Below are 22,363 nucleotides of genomic sequence, written 5' to 3' on the forward strand. Positions count from 1 at the left end.
CTGTCGAGTCATAGACACGACTTGGATCCTGCATTGCTATGGCTGTGGTGTAGGCCGATGGCTATAGCTCCGATTTGACCACTAGCATGGGAACCTCCATATGCCATAGGTGAGGCCCTAAAAAGTCAAAAAAAAAAAGAGAGAGAGAGAGAGATTCTGGAGAACTAACTCCTCCCCAAAGCTACCTAATGTTACTGGGGTGAAAGACAGGCCAAGGGGAGACATCCTGAAAGATTTCCCGGGGGTCCCTGGGAGTGCCTTCCCCAAAGCTGTGCAGAGAGAGCCGTCCTTCCTTCCCTTCCTCCTGGTCACAGGGCTCAGGCGCCCACCCCCAGTTCCTGGAAAGGGATGGATCCCCATAGCTCCCTCCATCCATGGTCCCTGCCCCCAGCCCCTGCCAAAAGGGCTTTGTTGAAAAGCCGATGGCTGTGGCTGCCAACCTGTTTCTATGTGTGTAGGAAGCTCTACAAGCATAAACTAGAGTCGTCTCTGATCCCAGCCTGTCAACAATCCACGAGCCTGGCGGCGTGGGGAACAGTGTTTGTCAAAAGATAAACAGCAGCTCTCAGGGCCCCACCCGGACTTGACTGAGCCCCTGCATGTGAGGGGCGTGGGTTCAGAGGCCTCCAGAGGTGGCTCAGAGCTCCTGGGTTCAGCCCCTCACTGGCTTCCAGGCACACGTTTCTGCTTCTCCTGCCGGGGCATTCTCTCCAGAATCCTCACGGAGTAGGGTCTGGGGTGGAAAAGAAGACCTGTCTTGTAGCTCCAGCCCTGACCCCTGCTTTCTCTACCTACCCCCTTATTCCCAGCTGCACCCCCCACCACCACCACCACCCCAGTCTGGGTCAGGAGGTTCACCAAAGCAGGGCTGGTCCCCACCCGTCCGGCGTCTGCACAGTCTCTGTGTGGATGGAGACTGGGGGTTTCTGTGACCAGGGAGGTCACCAAGGAGACTCAGGTGGGCCTTGTGGGGGCTTCCCATGGCCAGCTGACCCCTGGTCTGATTGATTCAGTGCTTGATTCTGGAAGGGTTTCCCACAGCCCAGCCACCAGAACAGGGTGTGCTGTTTTATTCCAAATTCAAACCCGGTATTCAGACGAGACAGCAGTGGCCCAGTGGGGAACTTGGCACCCTAGGCAAGGCCACCATCCCTCTGCGCAGCCAGGCACCCAAGAAAAATGGCTTTGAGTCAGAATTTCGCTTTCAGGCTGATTCTGAATGAGGAAAAGTGAAAACTAACAACAGTGCAATATTTGGTAGTTGGTTGGGAGCATTGGAGTAGCAGGACCGGACACCCTGCCCGTGTGGCAGCTGTGTGGCCTTGGCCGGCCCTGAGCCCTCTGGTCCTCTGTTGTCTCAATGGTAAAACCAGGTGGTTGGACCCAAGCATGCTCTCGATGGTCAGACGAAGGACGGGGAAGAAGCTCTGGTGGGGCTGGAACAGCGGGAAGCTGGAGCGTTGGGCCCAGTTCTGGTTCTTACCCATCTCTCAGGGGTCAGAGGATCAGGACCAGCCTGGAGTAGCCCCGCTTCTCCAGACTCTGAGCATGAGGTGAGGACAGTGGCTGTCGCCCTGGGCCTTAGCTCTTGCCTGGGGATGGCCTGATGCTGGGGGACCATGCATGGAGACCGTCCAAGGGGCCTAGGGCTCAGCTTAAAACATACCTTTCCTTTTTTTTTTTTTTTTTCTTTTGTCTTTTTAAGGCCACACCCATGGCACATGGAAGTTCCCAGGCTAGGGGTCAAATCAGAGCTGCAGCTGCTGGCCTACACCACAGCCACAGCAACGCAGGACCTGAGCGGAGTCTGCTACCAACACCACAGCTGGATCTTTAACCCACTGAGCGGAGTCAGAGCTCGAACCCATGTCCTCATGGATAGTAGTCAGGTTCGCTACTGCTGAATCACAACCAGAGCTCCAAAACCTACCTTGTCTTTCAGGGTACAGAGGCCCTCTGACCAGGCATATGCACTGACCCACGGGCTGGCTGTGGCCAGGGGCTGGAGCAGCCCTGACCTGCAGCCCCAGCGCTGATGAAGTACGTGTTTCAGGTGAAACTTTGGGAGAGGATGGCACACCTGGGAGGCCGCACACGGATGGCCTGGCTGCCCGTCCTGGTGGTAAGTGGCTGGAGCCCCTGTGCCCTCGCCCAGGAGGTCCAACAGGAGCTCTTTCCTGGGCTATGTCCTACAGCAGCTGTGACCCTCCAGGCCTGTTTGTGCAGCAGAGACATGGAGGAATGATCACACAACCCCTCATTGGGCTCTAAGGCACCCAGCCCAAGGTGGACACTCTGGTCGGAGCTCCCCTCGCCAGGCTTCCTGGTCTGCCTGGGGGTACCTAGCCTGGCACCTGTAGTGAGCTCCACAACCCTGGCCACAGAGCTGGGGAGGGCCCTGGCCCCATGGGCTCCCCAGGAGCAGAGGCACCATATGACTGCTGGTGAGGAGGGACCTCACCAATTGAGGGCAGTGGGAGGTCCTGGTGGGGGGAGTTGGGGTGGGGCACTGCCAGGTCATTTGCTAAAGGCACTGGGGACTTGGCATCAACAAGCGTCAGGGCCTGAGGGGCCCCACCAGGCTCCTTCAGCCACAGCCTGTGGGTTGCAGAACCCAGGAAGTGGGGTCTCTGGGGGCATAGAGGCCAAAGGAGCCCTTCCTCGAGGCAGGTATCCCTGGTGTGCCCGGCCGGAGCGGAGGATGCCACGTGTGGCGAGAACGAGTTTTACAACCAGACCACAGGGCTGTGCCATGCATGTCCCCCATGCGGGCCAGGGGAGGAGCCCTACCTGGTAAGACTCAGCAGCCTAGGAAGGGGGACAGTGGCCTGGGAGGTGGACAGTGGCTCACGTTCTAGGGAGCGGGCTGGCACTCTCTGCAAACGTGTGTGCTCCTGCAGTGGCCTCTCCTGCAGAGAAGCTCAGTGTGCTGCCCTGCTAAGTGCCAGGGAAGCCAGCCGTCTGTGCTGCAGGATTTGAGGCTCTTACCGAGAATCAGGCACCAAGGCCACCAGCTTGGCTGTTTTTTTTTTTTTTTTATCCAGGAACAGTCAAGAGAGGCTGGACTTGGGGATGGAGTGGGGAGCGCTCAGGACAGTCAGGATGGGTCGGGCAGCCTGGGCTGGGAGAAACTCCTGAAAATAGCTGGTGCACCCACCCGGTGGCCCAAGGACATGGGTCCGGTCCCAGCAGGGTGTTATGGGCCTCACTTGTGCCCTGTCCCTTTCCTCGGCCAGTCCTGTGGCTACGGCACCAAAGACGAGGACTACGGCTGTGTGCCCTGCCCTGCTGAGAAGTTCTCCAAAGGAGGCTACCAGATCTGCCGGCGCCACAAGGACTGCGAAGGCTTCTTCCGGGCCACGGTGCTGACGCCTGGGGACACGGAGAACGACGCCGAGTGCGGGCCCTGTCTCCCTGGGTGAGCACCGGCACGGCCCTCACCCCACAGGCCAGTGGCTGGGCGGAATCCTGCCACCTTTCCCAGGATGGGCAGCCCACCCAGGCTAAGTGAACACCCTCATAATAGCACCCTCTTCCGACCCAAATCAAGCAGCTGTGCTGAGTGTTCACAGTGGGACAATACATGTGGAATGCTCTGGGAAGAGAAAATCAACATTCCGTATGGATGTACTATTTTTTAGTATTTTTAGTATTCTGGGAAGAACTGGGTAAAAACGCTACTAATAGAAATGTTTGAGTCAGATGTTGCCCATAATTCCACCCCAGTCCTATTATGTGTCAAAAGTCTTCCCCCCCCAAAAAAAAGTGAAACTGCAAGATAGACTCTTCCTTCTTGTAAGCAGGACCATCAGCAAGTTCCCTTGGGACGAGGAAAGGCCATCCCTGACACCCAGTGACTACCTCCCTCTGGTGGCCACATAAACTGTGCTTGCAAGGGCTATACCGGAAACTGAAGGCATCATGGTGGTGATAACAATAGGGGTGCTAGCAGTGGTGGAGGCTGTGATGATGGATGTGTTAGAAGTGGTGGAGGTGGTGATGGAGGTGCTAAAATGATGGAGGCGGTGATGATGGAGGTGCTAGACGTGATAGAGGTGGTGATGATGGAGGCATTAGAAGGGATGGAGGTGGAGTTCCCGTCGTGGCGCAGTGGTTAACGAATCCAACTAGCAACCATGAGGTGCCAGGTTCAATCCCTGGCCTTGCTCAGTGGGTTAAGGATCTGGCGTCGCCGTGAGCCGTGGTGTAGGTCATAGACTCAGCTCGGATCCCGCGTTGCTGTGGCTGTGGTGTAGGCCATGGCTGCAGCTCCGATTCGCCCCCTAGCCTGGGAACCTCCTTATGCCGAGACAGCGGCCCAAGAAATGGCAAAAAGCCAAAAAAAAAAAAAGTGATGGAGGTGATGGTGGAGGTGCTAGAAGTGTTGGAGGTGGTGGTTGTGGTGCTGATGGACACAGAGATGGTGCAGATGATGGCAGTGGTCGCAGAGCAGCAGCGTTTTGAATAGCACACCCTATTTTGCAGCCCAGTGGTCACATGTTATTACGCCCCTGAGAGGAGAGAGAACTTAAGACTATGTCCAAACAGGAACACTGGACATTAGCATATAAGAAAGAGAAGTACAGAAAGATCCTCCAAGTTAGGAATAGTTTGAAAGCCAAAAACTCTTTAACAAGAGAAGACATTTTGAACTTACAGAAATGAACTTTAGTTCCAATTCGTTACTAGGATGCATCCATTTCCATGGTTTCTATCACTGCCTCTCTGCTGGTGACTGTCCCCCACCCCCAGTCTCTCCAGTTTTCTGTCTTTGGTTCAGACCTACCTCCTGGGCTGCAGACCTGCATGCTCAAGGATTTGCTGGACAAGCCCAAGCCCATGCCCCTGACACAGAGTACAATCCAAACGTATTTGTCACGTAGCTAAAGAAAGCAGGGGGCCTTATTCTCGATACGCAAGCAAGCAAATAGCTATGCCTGGGGCTGGGGGTGGGGGCATTAGACTGTTCTCTCAGAAAGTTTGATAAAATGAACATTCTGTGGCCGGCAGCTTTGATTTAATTCTGGAGGCTAGCATGTCTCGGGGGCTCCACCCAAAAGAACACGTTTGGAATTCCCACCGTGGCTCAGTGGCAATGAACCCACTTGTTCCCATGAGGAGGCAGGTTTGATCCCTGGCCTCACTCAGTGGGTTAAGGATCCAGTGTTGCCGTGAGCTGTGGTGTAGGTCACAGATGCAGATCGGATCCTGCATTGCTGCGGCTGTGGCATAGGCTGGCAGCTACAGCTCCAATTCTACCCCTAACCTGGGAACTTCCATATTCTTCGGGTGGGGCCCTAAAAAGAAAAGAAAGCAGGGGGACATGTTAGGAGCAGAATCAAGACTTTCCCTCCAATGACATAAGGGTCTTGGAGGACTCTGTGCAGACACTGTTTGAATGGGAGAAATTCAGCAGGTCCTTGAGCTTCACTGGCTGGAATCAGTCTCTGGTAACATATTCTTCATAGGACTTTACCTTGATTGGTTTTGATTGGTGCAGACACAGAACTCATGCGAGAAATGAAATCTGAGGATTAGCTATAGCTGTGGAGGAAAAGCTCGCACACCTGGCCATGCTCACCTTGGGAAGGAAATGGCACCCTTCACAAAATCTCAGCTTGCCTCAAGAGCCTCTGGGTGTGAGCATCTGACCTGACAGTCACAACATCGAGTAACAGCCCCTGCTTTTATTTTCTTAAACCTCTGAATTAAGAGCCATCTGGGTAGATACTAGTGAGACAAAGAGGAAGGCAGGGGGTTCCTCTCTTTGGAAAATGGGTGACCACAGCCTAGTGGGACAAGGGACACCCAGGGGTCCAGGGGTCCAGGAAGGACAGTCCTTCCTGGCTGGGGAGGGGGGCCGGGAAAGGGCTCAGAAGACTCCTCAGCTGTGCTGGGAGGGGTGGGGGCCCGGCTGGGAAGAGGACAGGGCTCTTGGAGGGAAATGCTCAAGACAAAGCATGAGGGGCTGTGGTCCCTGTGCTGCATGGAAAGTTCAGTGGGGCTGCAGGACCACAAGGGGCAGGGCCAGAGGGGAAAAGGTGCGAGGACTTAAGAGTTCACCTTGGTGCCCCTGCGGCTCCCCGTGCCGACTTCTAAGCCAGTGGAGGACACGGTCAGGCTGTACCTAGAGTGACCTTCTTGGCACCATCGGGGAGAAATGGAGCTGGGACCAGGGCAGGGGAGTCATGGGAGCCAGGGAGGGAGAGCTCAGTGTGGGGAGAAGGAAGAGGATGTGGGGCAGACCCTGCCTTGGCTGCCCTGTGGGCAGTGGTGCCACTTGTGAGGATGTGGATGCAGGAGGGAGGTGGAGGGAGGAGGGCGTGGATGCAGGAGGAGGAAGGAGGAGGCCGTGGATGCAGGAGGAGGTGGAGGGAGGAGGGTGTGGATGCAGGAGGAGGGAGGAAGGTGTGGATGCAGGGGAAGGAGGAGGATGTGGATGCAGGAGGAGGACATGGATGTGGGAAGAGCCATGAATGCAGGAGGAGGAAGAAGGAGGAGGACATGGATGTAGGAGGAGGTGGAGGGAGGAGGCCATGGATGCAAGAGGAGGAAGATAGAGGGAAGGTGGAGGAGGTGTGTGTGGAACCGGAGGCGGTGGTGGCGTCTAGACCAGAACACCTAACAGGTGGATAGATACACAGGTGGGCCCGTGAGGCTCCTCCACAGAGTGAGATGTGGTGAGTACAGAAGGGAGCCTCTTCTGTGGGCACTCCTGGCTCCTACAAGGTTCAGCCCGTGTGCCCCAGGGTCTGGGAAGCCGCATGACTGTTCTGGATGATCTGCAGGGCATGCTGTACTTGAAGCAGCCTGTTTCATTCTTACTCAGACCCACAGGGACTTTCTATCCAGAAAGATTAGGCCTTGGACCTGTGCCTAGGGCTGGAGCCATTTGGTCCCGGAGAGACTGTACTGGGTTCGCTTGTACCCAGAACGTTCACCAGGGAGATGTTTGCTGACGGAGACTTGGAGCGGAGCACATACCGTGGCTCAGCCTCACTCAGCTCCACGGTGCAGGACTGTGGTTCAGGCCAGCTGTGCCCTGAGAGGTGACCGTTCACATGACTTTCTCCCAGCCCCAGGCCCACACAGAAGGCCCTGCATCACCTCTGGCCTCAGATCCCACGCTGGCTCCAGTGAGCCCAGTGCTTTGGGGCCATGTCCCAGGTTCACGCGCCCCAGGTGCAGGAAGAGGCCTGGCCCAAAGGAGGATCATGGGGACTCTCGGCTCAAGAAAGGTCATCCCCACCCCTGAGCGAGGTTCCTGGCTATGCGCACAGACGGCCTCTCTTTGGCTCCTGACACTGCGGCTGCCTTGGCTGGCTCCCCACCTGTGGTTTGGCAGGTGCTCTGTCCCCGTCCTGCGCACTCTCCTCTGTGTGTCAGCTTGTGGCCGGTACTCTGGCTGAACAATGAGCCGAACGGGGCTTTCCTGTTGCAAGAGACTTGTGTGGGAGGCCCGGGAACAAAGCACGCAGAGAGGCTGGATTTTATAACCTCCCTGGGGCATCTTTCTCCCACAGACTAGCTCCCTCTGGCTGGGCTCCAACAACGTCCACTCCTGACTGGGCCTCCCATGGCCAGAGGACGGGGTGAAGTTTCTGGTGGGTTCTGCCCACCGCACGGGGAGGGGAGGGGAGCGTCCGTCAGCTCAGGAGCCCTGAGGAAAGGGGATCCTGGGGAGAATCTGGTTCCTGCTGACTTGCAGAGAGGTTCTGGAAGCCCCACCTGAACCCGATCTTGTCTTGGGCTACTCACCTCAATCATCCCTTGAAGAACAGGAGGAAAAAGAAAAAAGAACTAGGGAAAAGTCACGCTATAAGGGCATGTCCAATGCCCACACAGGACACCGAGGCCGGGCTCTCAGAAACTGCGGGCCCAGCCTGGCCGCCCCTCGGAGGCCTCCTGGAGCAGACGCATGGGCAGATGGCTCTGGAGCACTGCAGAATGTGGCTTTGGGAGCCTAACTGTAAAGTGCATGTTGTGGCTTCTCTGAGGGGTGTTTTGAGATGGGCTAATTCATGTTTACAAGATGCACAGGGATCTGAGGATGAAAGGCTCTGAGGAAGGGCGGGCAGTTATGATCATCATGTTGCTGGTAACAGTCCAGCTCCTGGAGGCTGGGTCCAGACCCCCTCCAGCACTGCTGCTGTCTTGGGGCCTGAGTGCATGGCTAATAAAAAAGAGATTAAAAACAACCACAGGAAAAATCCAACAGCAAAGAGGGGCACCAGCTCACTTTATGGATTGTCTTCTCACCGAGTGGTGGATGGCTCCATGTGTGTTCCATGGAAATGGGTCAGAGAAGGGTTGCGGCCTATGATGGGCAGGATCCTGAGCCGCTGGGGTGCGCAGCCTGCAGAGAATTCAGGCTGGGTCATCGAGGAGAACCCTGGGGGAGGCGCAGGAGGGCTGCAGGACTGTGGGCTGGCACACGACATGAGGAAGCTCAGGGGTAACCTTGAGGCAGCCTTACCTGAAGGCCTTGACCTTTTTGCAAGTGGGTGCAGCCCCAGCATGAGCTCTCCTATGGCTTCAATCAAGTGCGTCCTCAGTTAGGACCTGGCGGCATTTCAGGCCAGTGGCCTCAACCGCTCTAGAGGTGGCGCAGTCTGTGCTGTAGCCATGCTCTGCCGGCCAGTCCCACTCAGTCCGGGAGGTCCCGGAGTCCCAGGGGCTTAGACACACTTGCCCGCAATCCCACTGGAACACGAGCTGCACCTCCATTGAGGGTGGGGGCTGGGGGGAACTCCTCAAGGGCCCTAGCCCCCATTTAGAGGGACACTCAGATGGCCGAGCCGGGCCAGTCCTGGGAAAGGAAGTGGTTCCCGCCGTCTGCTCCAGCTCCCATCGCAGGTGTGCCGACCGTGTGCCCTGGTCTCACCCTGCTTACCTGTCTGCTCTGCCTTGTCTCCCTTCCCCTGCCCGCAGCTACTACATGTTGGAGAACCGGCCTCGGAACATCTACGGCATGGTCTGCTACTCCTGCCTGCTGGCGCCCCCCAACACCAAGGAATGTGAGTGTCCCCTGCTCGCCCACGCCTGCGGTGCTGGCTCAGCGCTGGTACCTTCTGTTCTGCGGAAGCAGCCCATCCTGGCAGTGGGTCCGTGAAGGGGGTTTGCAGTGGCAGGACCACAAGTCAGTGACCTCTGTGAGCCTCAGCATGCCCACCTGTAAGGTGGGGGCCCTAAAATCTGAGCCGTGCCTCTCGTGCCATCGCTGCAGACCCCCATGACACAAAGGTGTTTTGCTGAGCACTGCCAAGCGCTGGGCGGTGTGAGTTCTCACTGGTTTTCAAACCAGGGGAGGCCCAGGGAACTATGAAGAGTGACCACAAAGCACAGGGTGTACACGAGTTGACACGTGAGCTTAAAACCCCACCTCGGGCTGGCCTTCCCTATTCTCACTTCGGGGTGACATGCATGGGCATCCATTTGTGACGAAGGGCCAGGGATCTTTGCTTCAGAGGTGTATGACCTCTCCGGTCTGGGGTCTAGAGAGGCACTAGTGAAGTGGGACAGGTGGACGGATGGATGACAGGAGGATTGGGAGGGAGGTGGGAGTCTGCGACCCCACTCCCATTCCGAGCCTTCGAGGGCCCACACTGTAGCCAAAAACACGACCTCTGTACACTGGCACCAGTTAAGAGTTTTGGGCGAAGCAGAAAGAACAGCTTCATTGCTTTGTCAGGCAAAGGAGGCCACAGCAGGCTAAATACCTCAAAACTGTGTCCTTCAGGGAGTTCCCATCGTGGCTCAGTGGAAATGAATCTGACTAGCATCCATGAGGATGCAGGTTCGATCCCTGGCCCCACTCAGTGGGTTAAGGATCTGGTGTTGCCGTGAACTGTGGTGTAGGTCGCAGATGAGGCTTAGATCCCGTGTTGCTGTGGCTGTGGTGTGGGCCTGCAGCTACAGCTCTGATTCAACCCCTAGCCTAGGAATCTCCATATGCTGCAGGTGCGGCCCTAAAAAGACAAAAAACAAACAAAAAACTATGTCCTCCCTTGAGAGGGGACAGTGAGGGGTTTTATAGGTTTTGCTCAGAAGACAGGATTATGGATTAATGTATCTGCATTACTCTTCATCCATAGATCATTTCAGAGTCATCACAGCCAGCGTCAGTGGGTCCAGTGATGGTTTCTGGTTGTCTTCGGGGTTATTGTTCCTTGACCTTCTCTCTGGAGAGAAGATTGCTTACAGGGAAAGCGTGTTACAGGATGTTTCAATTACAAAAGAAAACACTAGGTGTGATAGAACTCTAACTAGAAAGTAATTATGGGTCGAAGAAAGCACTTAATCAAGGAAGAGAGCATTTGTGAAAGGCCAGACACTAGGTGCACTAGAACTCTAACTAGCAAGTAACCATTAGTAGTAAGTGAGTGGGCCACGGCAGGACATAACATCATAGGGACGGTTTGAACTAGTTTTTAGTTGTAACAATAGTTCCTCATCATTCTCTTTAAGTCAGCCTTTTGAGACTAAGGGGAGGCCTGAGAACTAAAGGAAAGGCCTTTTACTCCAAAACACAGGGTCTCAGGGGCTTGTACACGGTTTCAACAATGGGGCCCTGCCCACCCAACTTTCTCACAGTATCTTGCTCTTAAGGGCACCAGGAGGAAGGGACGGAGGGCAGGAGGGGGGAGCAGCACCTACCCACCCCTCGGGACCAGCGGGACCAACACCTCCCTGCCCCTCGGGACCAGCTGGAGGAGGTGCTGTGGGTGGCGAGGCAGCTGTGGGTGGCGGGGCAGGGCTGCCCGAGGGGAAGGCCATTCCCTCTCCTCCAAAGTCCTTCAGTAGATGAGCAGGGCAATGGGGCAATGCGGGGCTCGCACATCTTTAAAGCTGAACTTCCCTCCCCAGCCAGGTGCTAATTAATTCACAATTAGAAGAGTCTCAGAGGCCCAGGCTGCCTGCAGGACCTGTGGGGTGGTGCAGTGAGCCCCACTGCTGGCGGCCTTTGCGGGGACTCAGAATATTCAAGCCCAGAGAGCTCTGGGACCAAGTCCAGTCTGGGGAGAAGTCAGACGCTCACCACCCGTCTAGAAAAGGCTTCTCACTGTGGACCTTGGGATACAGGCAACTCTTCCCCATGGCCTTCGTCTGGAAGCTCATGTGACCCATGTCCTCATGCAGGCCAGGGATCCCTCTGGCCACCTGGCAGCAGGAGAGCTCTAGGCCCAGGAAGGACCCCTCTCCTCTCTTCCAACACAAGGCCCATTGTATAGGGAAGATGAGCAGACCTCCCCCCCACCCCCAATGAACTGCTTATTGAACAGCAGCCTCAGCCCAGTCCCAGTGGGTCTGCAGGACCCAGCCCTGAAGGAGGCCAGCAAGGAAGGGAAACTGAGAGTGCGGGGGCTTGGGGGCCTGCTCTGTGACCTCGAAAGTCACCTGACCTTTGTTTGCCAATCTGGAAAATGGGGAGGCACAGTCAGTGAGGACTTGCAGGCTGACATGAGGAGTGGAGCCTGCCTGGGTGGGGGTCTATGTGTGGGTTCCACACCTGGGACCTGCACCTCCCTCTGCACTGACCTTTCATGTGGAGCTCCCGCTCGGGGTCAGCAGGCAGGGCAAGAAAGGCTGACCGTGACCCACTCACAGAGCTGCTGGCAGCCCCACCTCAGGAAAGCCAGTGGCTTAGGTCCCCCGGCTCTGCCCCCCACCTGGACGCTGCTTTGGTTGGATGTGACCACCTGGGCCTGTCTTGTGTGATTCCAGCCCCTCAACACCCCAAGACACTGAGCAGTGGCTCCTATGGACTACATCAGAGAGAGCTGGGAATGGACTCCAGGGGAGCGGTGACACGGACACATATGTCCCAGGGCTGGGGAGATGTCCTACAGGAATGTCTGGGCCACTCACCCTTCCCTCTTTGCAGTGCCCGGCTCCCCATCCTTGAAGCAAGCGGCGTCTATTCAGCCATGAAGTGTAGGGCGGGGGTCACTCAGGGTGCATCCGTCACTCAGGGCTGGGGGTCCAGGACCACGCTCTGGGAACCACTGGTGCCCGTCAGGAGCCTGTCCTAGGTATAGATCCCTGTTTAGCTGACCTCTGGGCACCTGCATTTCCCCACCTGTGGAACAGGCTGGTTAAGGGACCCGGAAGGTGTGTGCTCCCTCCTGCATCCAATCCCAGGGCCCAACATCCATGAGCCCAAAGCACTCTGAAACCTGAAGCACACAAGAGTGGGGTGCAAGGGGTGGCTGGGATGCCCCAGGGTGCACAGCTCCCTCCTGTCCTGAGGGGGCCCCACTGTCCGGGAGGCAGGGAACAAGCCTGGCCCACCCACACAGCCCCGACTCCCAGGCTTGCATCATGGGATGTCCACACCAGGAACCCCCTGGTGCTTGAGCACCAGCATAGTCAGGATTCCTCTGTTCCCACTCTGTCCCGAGTGCTCTCCCAGGGTCCCGCGAAGGGATCCATGTTGGCAGGAGAAAGGCCACGACTTGGGCCTCACGACAGGTTTCCACTCTGGCGAAGTCACCTGGCTTTGGGCCTCAGCTACCTTGTCCATGAGAGGGACACCTGCCCGCCTGCTGCTGTGGGGATGAAGGTGCAGGAAGCGCCTGGTCCAGGTCCCTGCAGCGAGTCCACCCAGCCACCTGCCATCCTGAGTAAGACGGACGCAGCCACAGGAACCCATCCTCGCGGGCCTGGGTTGGGCAGGGGGAGCACTGTAGCTGTTTTCTTACCACATCAGGGACCGCTGCTGGGAGCCAAGTCCAGGAGGGCCAGCCAGTCTGTCCAGATGGCGTTGTGAGACACCCAGCAGAACTGCCACTTGAATGTGAAGCCTTGGCCCCAGCAGGCGCCTCCAGCTGTTGCTGCCGGGCAGGGGGTCCGAGCTGCAGCCTCCCTCTGAGCAGCTGGGTCTGAGGGCTCCAGCCTCCGCACCAGGGCATACCTCACAGCTGTACAAATCAATAGATCCACCCCCAAAACCCAACTGTTCCCTGCGGAGAGGGTCCCAGCTAGACTGGTACACACCGCTGTGTCCACAGCTCACAGGGATGAAAAGGCCAAGGGCCCGGTCACTCCCCCGAGGCCCAGTGCAGAGGGGCAGCCACATTAAGCCACATGCTCAGTGCAAAGAACCCGGAGGATAGCAGACATCCCCCATCCCCGAGCCTGCTCCTCTCAGCATGGGCTGAGCAGAACCAGACCCCTGTTCTCATCTGAAGACACCTGTGGGAGCTTCTGCCCCCGCCAAAACCCACCCACCCCACCCCCGCCCCGTGGTCAGCAGGAGACCCAAGGGCAATCCCACCTGAGGAATACTCTTATCTCAGGACCCAACCCAGGTGGCTCCTGTGGATGGGCAGAGACCTCCTGACGCCAAACACCTGTGCTGGTGCCAAGTTCGTCCTCATGGGACCAGAACCTTGGCCGCACAGGCCCGATGGGGCTGTCCGGAGGGTGACGCCCAGAGAGGTAGCCCTCTGGCCCTGCAGCCACCTACCCCCGCCCCGGGTGTGTTCGGAATAGAACATTTGTCTGGTCCACGGGATTCAGTGAGGAGCCCAAGGCTGTGCAGGTGACATCACCTGGAGGCCACCTGGGGGTGTCCTGGATCAAGCAGAGGCCCAGTTTGTCATCTGGCCAGGATGGGTGTGCCCACGGGCACAAGGGGATGTGGTCGCTGTGCCAGCCCCACCTGTCGGGTGCAGAGGCATTTCGTAAGTCTGGCCGCTGGCTGCTCTGGCTGTCCCTTTCTAGACCACAAGCCTGGGCATGTTTGTGTCCCCAAGCTCGTCACCAGCCTCAGCTGGCAAGCCCCAGCGGACAGGGGCAGGAACAGACAGAGATGACAAACACCCACACGCAGAGCCCACGGCTACTTGTCTTCCTGACGATGTAGCTTGAGCCGCCTCAAGCCTTACAAACAGATCCTTCCAACCACCTCTTTGTTTTGAAAGGAAATCGGGTTGAGGTTGAAGCTGGCCCCATGTGCCTCTCCCCATGGCGGGCTCTGAGTGGTGGCTGAGCACCCTCTGCAGCTGACCCTTGTGGCCCCTCCACCTCCCCTCACAGGAGCTGGGTCTGAGGCCAGGTGAGAGGGTGAAATCAATCCAATCCCATTTAAATCTCATTTGAATTATGAGATGAGTTGTAAATTTGGGGGTGGGGTGGGAGAAGCTGCTGATCCTCCAGAAAGGCAGAGGGACATCTGTCTAGGCTCTGGAGGCCAGCTCTGGACACACTCAGGAGCCACCAGGAGAGGGGGAGAGAAGTTTCGGGTCCTTCCTCCCACCGCGAACCACCTGCTGCCTCCACGCGGACCGGGGCCATCCTGGCAGGTCAGCCCTGGGGTCTCCAGTGACGCAAAGTCCCCTCAGCCCTGCCCTCCATCCACGTGGGAGAGCCTAGACTCACCCAGAGGCCAGTAGTCAAGGATGGAGCAGGAAAGCAGCACTGGGGACAAGGAAGGGCTGCCCCACTGTGTGCAGCAGTCTGGGACACAGCCTCACCAGTGACAATGGCAAAGGGCAAAGGCCAGAAGCTCAGAGGGGTGAAGACCTGGGCTCTGGGAGCCGAAAACCCCAGCAGAGATGCCTCTGGTCCCAGATGTCTGACCAGCAGTGGTGTTTTAAGGACAAGGAAGTCAGGCAGGGGGACTGCAGCCTTACCAGGCTTCGGGAACCCAGTGCCTCCACTCTCAACTGTCTCCCAGTGTCCAGGCAGCATTCAGGTTCTAACTCATAGAAGTGGGGTCACTCGGGGCTGGTACCCCACCTTCCTGTCCCTCCCAGCCGGCACCCAGTTTTATTTGTAGTTTTCTGCTGGTTTGTTTTTGTTTTTTGTCTTTTTAGGGCCACACCTGCGGCATAGGGAGGTTCTCAGGCTCGGGGTCAAATTGGAGCTGCAGTTGCCGGCCTACACCACAGCCACAGCAATGCGGGATCCTTAACCCACCGAGAAAAGCAAAAGATTGAACCCACATCCTCATGGATACTAGTCAGGTTTGTTATCACTGAGCCATGAAGCAAACTCCATCTCCTGGCTTTTAATAGGTGAAAGGATCAGAGTTTCTGGCCCGGTCCCTGGGACCTCCTCTGCTTGCTGGACACAGACATGTGGACAGTTCAGCTGGATGGACCCTGCCTATCAGCCTGTCAGTGGCCCGAGCTGTAGTTTAGAAATCGTTCCCCTCAGATGCCCTGTGTGTCCAGGTCCTGTGTGTGTTCAGGTTCTATGTGTCTAGGTCCAGGTCCTGTGAGTCTGGGTCCAGGTTCTGTGTGTGGCGAGGTCCATGCGCTCTGCTGCTCATGAGAACCTTGCCACAGGGGAGCTGGGTCAGCTCTTTCTCTGAGGGGGGAGATGGGGGCTTCCCAGTCTGTCTGAGAGACCCACAGTGACTGTCCTGCTTGCAGGTACGGGAGCCACTTTGGGAGTGTCAGCCAACTTCCCCCGCACGCCCAGCAGCAGCACCCTCTTGCCACCCCAGCGAGCCCATAAAGGTAAGATGCCGGGTGCTGACTGACCCGACCGAGAGCTGAACCTAGCGGGGGGCAGGGAGGAGCTGCAGGAGGGGTTAGCAGGATAGAACCATCCCACCTGGAATGGCTTGCCTATGTGACAACCACACTCGTCTGGACACTGGCAAGTCTCTGCAGGTGTGGCACTGATCACATGGTGTCTGGCCCCTTGCCTCACGCTGGTGATCAGGACAGGAAGGGGGCAGCCTTCAGGCCACTGGGCCTTCAAATTAACCTGCCGACCTGACACTTTCATATCCAGCTTCCATATCGAATTTTCATATCCAGTTTCCACTAACTGCCCGTCACTCCCTGCGTGCTTTGGGCTGGGGGCGCTTCGGGCAACACCTGAGCCCCCTTCCCTCGTACTGTGTTCATGCCTCCAGTTCTGAGGCAGGTCCATGGCTCAGGTCTCAGGATTGGGTGCTCTCAGAATCCCAGGGTGCACACACACAGCCCAACAGCCCTGGCATCACCCCAAACCCGACCCCACATTCACACAAAGTATCAAGGCAGGAAGATTTAGCTGAGGTACCTGGACCACACTACCTCCAGGACCAAGAGAAGGAAACACTAGGACCACCTGGAGAGGGCAGCCCGGAGGGGGTGATGCCTGGTTTCCACCTTAATGAGCGGGACCAGCCTCCCTCAGGCATCTGCGGTCTGGATGCGTCTCCTCCCCACCCATGTGGGGGTGACCTGGATCCTGTTTCCTGAGAGCAGGTCCAGGTTTGTTCCCTCGGGGAATCAGGACAGATCTCCCTTCCTGGGGAGATGCAGGCGGGGTCCAGCAGAGGAGCGCAAGGCAGCCCCTGCCCCTCTCTGCATGGCCCTGGTCACACAGCAGCTGAGCCTGCACAAGACACAGGCTCCAAAGCAAGAGTAAGTCTGGCCCCACAAGGTGACTTTCCATCCTGACTTTTGCTCAGAAGAGTCTTGGGCTGAACCGTCTTCAGGACAGTTTGCTCATGGGCTGCTCTCTCCACGCCCACCTGCCCAGGGTCCCAAGTGCAGACACCCTGGAGCATCCTGGGCATCTGACCAGCAAAGGGGCCCGATTAGTGGTCCCAACATGACACCCAGAGCAACCTTAAGCACTTGGTTCTCAGACAAAGCAAGCAAGCGCTTCTGATTCCAAGGCTCCCGGACGGTCTAGTGGCAGGGCCACCGCTCCCAGGGGCCCTGAGCCCCATGTCACAGGCTTCTCTCCCGACTGCAGCAGAGTTCTCAGGCCAAGGACACCTGGCCACGGCCCTGGTCATCGCCATGTCCACCATCTTCACCATGGCCGTTGCCATCGTCCTCATCATCACGTTCTACATCCTGAAGGCCAGGCCTTCCACCCCAGGTGCCTGCTCCCACCGCCCACGCCCGCCCCTCCACCCACCACCCCGATGTGAGCTGGCCGCTCATGCCCTTCTCCCCCATACCCAGCCTGCTGCTCCAGTCCCCCAGGGAAGAGCCCAGAAGCCCCAGCCAGCGAGGAAGAGGAGAAAAAAGAGGCCCAAGGTCAGCAGCTCTGGAGTGTGGGCCGGCCAGGAGGGCATGAGCAGCTCAGCATGGCCGGGGGGCAGGCTGGGGCCAAGGCTCAGGCGCGTCCCCTCCAAGCAGGCCTGGGCAGGACTCTGATGCCTCCCTCCCGTCTCCCCCACTGTCTCCCGTTCCCACAGACAACGTGGTGATTTTCTCCGAGAAGGATGAATTCGAGAAGCTGACAGCGGCTCAGGCAAAGTCTGCTAAGAGGTGGGTCAAGCTGGGCAGCCCTGGCGGAAGCCCTTAGTCCCATTGGAAGGTGGGGTCCTCAGGTCCAAGCAGGAAAGGGACCTGGGACCGGGGACAGCAGGGCCATGGTGCCTACAGCTCTGTTCAGGTGGGACAGCATCAGGCTGGCCGCCTCCACTGGGCCCTGAAGGCTTCTGGCTTGTCTGTTCCATGCCCTCTGCTCCAGAGTGGCCCTTGGGTGGGACTTCATTCCTGTGACCCAGTTCTAGCAAATGTAGTTCTTTGTCTAAAGCCAAATCACAGGAAGCAAGCAAGCAAGATGCCTGTAAAAAAGGATGTTGTTTTTCACACATTTGGAAAGATTTTGAGAGTTTAAGCACCGACCCACGTGGGCCAGGGCCGTGGCCTAGGGTGGGGGGCAAGGGTGTGATGTGAGCCCATCTGCTAGCCTGTAGGACATCCCAAAGTCCCTCCCCCCAGTCAAAGGAGCTCAGGGGTGCAGGTCTGCTCCACTTTATTTCCAGTCATTGCTGAGACCTTGTGGGACTCAGTGCAGGTCCGTGAACCCCTTTGCTGGTGGAGACACAGGTGTGGATGGAGGGGACTGGGGGTGCTGAGAGGTGAGCAGAGGCCATGCCCACCCAATGGTGGCCCCAAGGCCCCAAGAGCTCACGGCTACCTTGGGGTGTCTCTATCTAATGTCCCATGCCCAGAGCTTCTCAGTAAAGCAGGACAGGTAACTGCCCTACCTTCTCTATCACAGGGACAGCAGGGCAGGCTGGCCAGCCCTGCACCCTTAACCCAAGTCCTGTTTCGACAGTGAGAATGACGCCTCCTCGGAGAAGGAGCAGCTGCTAAACCGGAGTCTAGACAGTGACGAGGAGCCAGCCCCTGACAGGCAGGGTTCCCCAGAGCTGTGCCTCCTGTCCCTAGTCCACCTGGCCCGGGAGAAGCCGGTCACTGCCACCAAGGCGGCTGGGGTAAGGCCTGTACCCTGACCCTGACACACTGCCTTTCTGCTGAAAACGTTCTGCTACACAAGGGGTTTATCCCAGGAGCCCCACCAGAGAACAGGTTCAAAACAAGGCATTAAAAACAGAAAAGCTAGGAGTTCCTGCTGTGGCCCAGTGGGTTAAGAATTGACTACAGTGGCTCAGGTCACTGCGGAGGCGCAGGTTCAATCCTCAGCCCAGCACAGTGGGTTAAGGATCCAGTGTTGCTGCAGCTGTGGCATTGTAGGTGGCAGCTATGGCTCAGATTCAATCCTGGCCCAGGAACTTCCATGTGCCATGGATGTGGCCATAAAAAAAAAAAAAAGTTAGTCCTCTTATTTTACACCTTTATAGAAGAAAAGGAATAATGAGCCAAGAGAAAAAAGCTTAAATTGCTTGGAACATAGAGAACAGCAAAATCCCTTGGAAGTATACTGGCCTGTATCTCATCAGACCACCCCCCCAACACACACACACACACACACACACACACACACACACACACGCACGCATATGCTCACATCTGTCACCCAGCGAAGGGCTATCGGCATGTGGGAGCCGAGGCAGAGAGCACAGCCTGGCCGAGCTGCCTGGGAGCTGGCCTGAGGGTCGCTGTCCTGACCCAAGCCTGCTGGGTAACACTGCTCATAGCAAAAATTCCCTGATGGGATGCAGGCTGCTGCCAGGTCCTGACAAGGATGCACCCAGGCTTCCGAATTCAGTGACTTCCATAAGGGGCCTGTCAATTGCAGGGCCCCTGGAGGCTGTGGGTCGTTTTGAAGGATGGTGTTTCGGGCCTGAGACCTCACTGCTGGGGCCATTTGTGTACCTGCCATGCTGGCTGGAGCTGCTTCCTTTCCAGAGGAGGGCTCTGCCTGGTTCTGTGGCTGCTGCACGAATGGCCCCCAGCGTCCCAGTGGCCCTGGGTGAGCTGGGTCCCCAGGTTCGTCCTTCCAAATAGACTGAGGCCAGACATGGCCTCTGGTCACTTCAAGAGTCTGAATGTCGGCGGAGCCCAGGGAACCCTGTGGGCACTGTGGGTGCCCGAGCTGGACCCAGGAAACGGCTTCCTCAGGTGACTCTGATGGATGCTCCGTGAGGGCGTGGTTTGGCATTTCTGGTGGGAAATCGGGGAAGCAGCCGTCCACTGATACTAAGATGGATGCCTGGGTCGTCCCTGAGGATTAATGCTCTCCTGACTTCTTTCACAGATTCAGAGTCGAAGGAAGAAGATTCTGGATGTGTACGCCAATGTGTGTGCAGTCGTGGAAGGTGAGCGGATGGACTGGCCAGGTGCTGACTTCCCCGGGACCCAGGGCAGAAGAGCAGTCTGGGCTGACAGGCATGGAGGGATGTGTGGTTTTTCTCCAAGCTATTCAATGAGGTCCCAGTCCTGCCCACTGCCCTTCCCCTCTCGGGAGGTGGCAGGACCTGCTGGGGACACGTGGGCCCAAGGGGACAGGTACTCTGTGTCCCTCACAATGCCATCTCTGCACTAGCACGGCTCAGTGGCTTTGCCCTGGGGCTGTGGTAAAGTGTAGCTGTCTGCCTTGTGCCCAGCGGCCCTGCATCTGGACTGGGTGGGGCAGAGGCAGCAGAACCAGGAAGGAAGGTCTGTATCATGAAGTCAGAATCTACACTCGCACCTTCTTCCAAATCCAGCCTCTAAGTTATCTTATTCTTTTTTTTTTTTTTTTTTTCTGTCTTTTTAGGGCCACACCTGTGGCATATGGAGGTTCCCAGGCTAGGGGCTGAATTGGAGCTACAGCAGTCAGCCTACACCACAGCCACAGCAACACCAGATTTGAGCCACATCTTCAATCTACACCACAGGTCATGGCAATGCCGGATCCTTAACCCACTCAGGGAGGCCAGGGATCGAATCCGAAACCTCATGGATACTAGTCAGATTCGTTTCTGCTGAGCCATGACGGGAACTCCAGTTACCTTCTTTTTCATCCAGAAGGTTAACAACGCTTTTGGCTGAGGTTAGGGAATCCCCTGCTTCAGTGGCCACCCGGTTCTGGTCCTGCAGCCGCCGCCCTCGAAGGTGGCCTGCCTGTGTGGCCCAGGCAGCAGGGAGTCAGGGGCCCACCCACTTCCCAGGGGCCAGGCACTGAGCCTAGGGCAGGCTCGCCAGAAGGTGCTCTGCAGGCTGGAAATGACGGCTGAGTCCCAGGGCCCAAAGCTCTGCTCATCTGCCTGCAGAAAAGGGGCCGTACTCCACAAATGCTCCAGCCCGGGTCCCCTGCCTGGGGATGGGTGCAGAGGAGCCTGGAGCCCTGGGCGCTCAGCTGCCGCACTGTCTAGGGCAGGTGCCCCAGGAACACACAACCCCTCGCACAGCTGAGGCTGAGAGCCCTGGACCCTGGGTGGCCAAGAGCCACGTGGGGAGCTTCTGCTGTCTGTGCCCCAGATCCTGATGTAACTGGTCTGCACTGAGGCCCAGGCTTCAGTGTCTTGTGTTTTGTTTAGTTTTTCATTAAACCTGCAATTTCCAAATCTTTGTAGATTTGCACACAGTGGGAAGAGACAGTACAGGTCCAGGGCCCTCAATCCAGTTTCTCCCAGTGGTAACTTCCTGCCAAGCCATCCCTAAAAGTCACAGCTAGTCCCCATAGGGTGCCCTGGTCACACTGTCAAGCTGTCCCATCCCTGGAGACCACCAGTCTGCCCTTCATTTCTATAATTTCATCATTTCTAGACTGTTATGTAAGTGGAGCCATGCACCTCAGAACCCCTGCAAATGGCCTCCAAGTTTCTTATGAGAAACCTGCTGCCATTCTGATTGCTGGTCCCCTGTAGATAAGGTGGTGGTTTTTTTTTTTTTTTTTCTGGCTGCTTTCAAGCCTTCTTTGTCTTTACTTTTCGGAAGTTTATGGTGTGTCTTTTTGTTTGTTTGTTTTGGTCGTTTTGTCTTTTTAGGGCAGCACCCAAGGCATATGGAGGTTCCCAGGCTAGGGGTCAAATGAGAGCTATAGTTGCCGGTCTACACCACAGCCACAGCAACTCGGGATCCAAGCTGCATCTGCGACCTACACCATAGCTCGTGGCAATGCCGGATCCTTAATCCACTGATTGAGGCCAGGGATTGAGCCTGAGTCCTCATGGATGCTAGTCAGGTTCACTAACCGCTGAGCCATGACAGGAACTGCAATGGTGTGTCTTGAAAGGAATATTTCAGGGCTTATCCTCTTTGGTATTTTCTTAGCTTCTTGAATCCGTAGGCTTAGCTTTTTCCAAGTTCGGGGAGTTTCAGCTGTTATTTCTCTTTTCAACTCTGCCCTCTTTCTACTCTTCTTCTGGAACTCCAGGACACAAATGCAAGATCTTTCGTTAAAGCCCCTCAGGTTCCTGAGGCTCTGTATTTTTTTAGTTTGTTTTCTCTCTGTTGTTCAGATGGGTAATTTCTATTCTGTTATCCAGCTGACTCTTTCCTCTGTCTTTATTCTGCCCTTGAACTTATCTACTGAATTTCAGTCTTGATTATTCTATTTTTCAGCTCTAACATTTCCATCTGGTTCTTCTGTATATACTCTATCTTTTGTTAAAGCTGTCTATTTTTCCATCTGTTTCAAGTATGTTTGTAATGACTTGTTGAAGCATTTTTTTTTTTAAATCATGGTTCCTTTCAAACCTGTCAGGTAATTCCAACATCTGTTATCACAGTGTCAGCATCTGCTGATATAGTCTTTTTCACTCATTTGAGACCTTCCTGGTTCTTGGTATGATACGTGAACTCCTATTGAAACCTGAAGGTTTACATCATGTTATGAGATTCTAGGTCTTATTTGAAACTTCTGTGCAGCTGGCTTCCTCTGATACACCTGGGCCAGGGGCAGGGGGCAGACGCCCAAGTCCTTAGCTCACCCCAGTGAAGGGTGTCTCTTCACTGATACCCAAGCAGGGGCTCCTTTTTATTGCTAGTTGGGGTTGGGGGGAGGGGGCCTGTTTCTCCAAGTGGATTCCATGGACACTAGGTGGGAGTAGGGTAGGGGGAGGCTTGTTACCAGCTGATGAGGAGGAAGATCAGGCCCCCCACCTGGCCTTCCTGACACACCCTCGTGAGATGCTACGGTTTCCCATGGGGCCCAGGCTCCCATCCAGCTTTGCTGGCCTTGGAGGGAGTGGGGCCAGACTTGCTCTGTGGTGTCTGTCTGTAAT

At 56.5% G+C, this 22,363-nt stretch overlaps 1 protein-coding gene across 23 annotated transcripts in view; it reads left to right on the top strand.

Moving 5' to 3' along the window:
• The window catches only part of EDAR (ectodysplasin A receptor), a 69,519-nt gene that overhangs the window by 43,847 nt on the left and 3,309 nt on the right, over positions 1 to 22,363 (top strand). For 2 of the 23 annotated variants that reach the window (XM_085016072.1, XM_021087105.2), the window contains exons 2-11: positions 2,054 to 2,122; positions 2,671 to 2,793; positions 3,237 to 3,418; positions 8,932 to 9,017; positions 15,381 to 15,467; positions 16,705 to 16,833; positions 16,920 to 16,994; positions 17,156 to 17,228; positions 18,028 to 18,187; positions 19,411 to 19,471. In XM_085016072.1, the coding sequence (XP_084872198.1) occupies positions 2,072 to 2,122; positions 2,671 to 2,793; positions 3,237 to 3,418; positions 8,932 to 9,017; positions 15,381 to 15,467; positions 16,705 to 16,833; positions 16,920 to 16,994; positions 17,156 to 17,228; positions 18,028 to 18,187; positions 19,411 to 19,471 (1,027 nt within the window). In that variant the 5' untranslated portion in view covers positions 2,054 to 2,071. Of the gene's footprint in view, positions 1 to 1,942; positions 2,123 to 2,670; positions 2,794 to 3,236; positions 3,419 to 8,931; positions 9,018 to 15,380; positions 15,468 to 16,704; positions 16,834 to 16,919; positions 16,995 to 17,155; positions 17,229 to 18,027; positions 18,188 to 19,410; positions 19,472 to 22,363 lie in introns of all 23 variants that reach the window. The other 21 variants (XM_013995872.3, XM_085016070.1, XM_085016079.1 and 18 more) reach the window with 17 other exon arrangements.

This window comes from Sus scrofa, chromosome 3, assembly GCF_054392235.1.
Source record: "Sus scrofa isolate SSC_HxYL_T2T_F1_AM1 chromosome 3, Sscrofa_HxYL_maternal_Yorkshire_Landrace_v2.0, whole genome shotgun sequence".
Classification (NCBI taxonomy): domain Eukaryota; kingdom Metazoa; phylum Chordata; class Mammalia; order Artiodactyla; family Suidae; genus Sus; species Sus scrofa.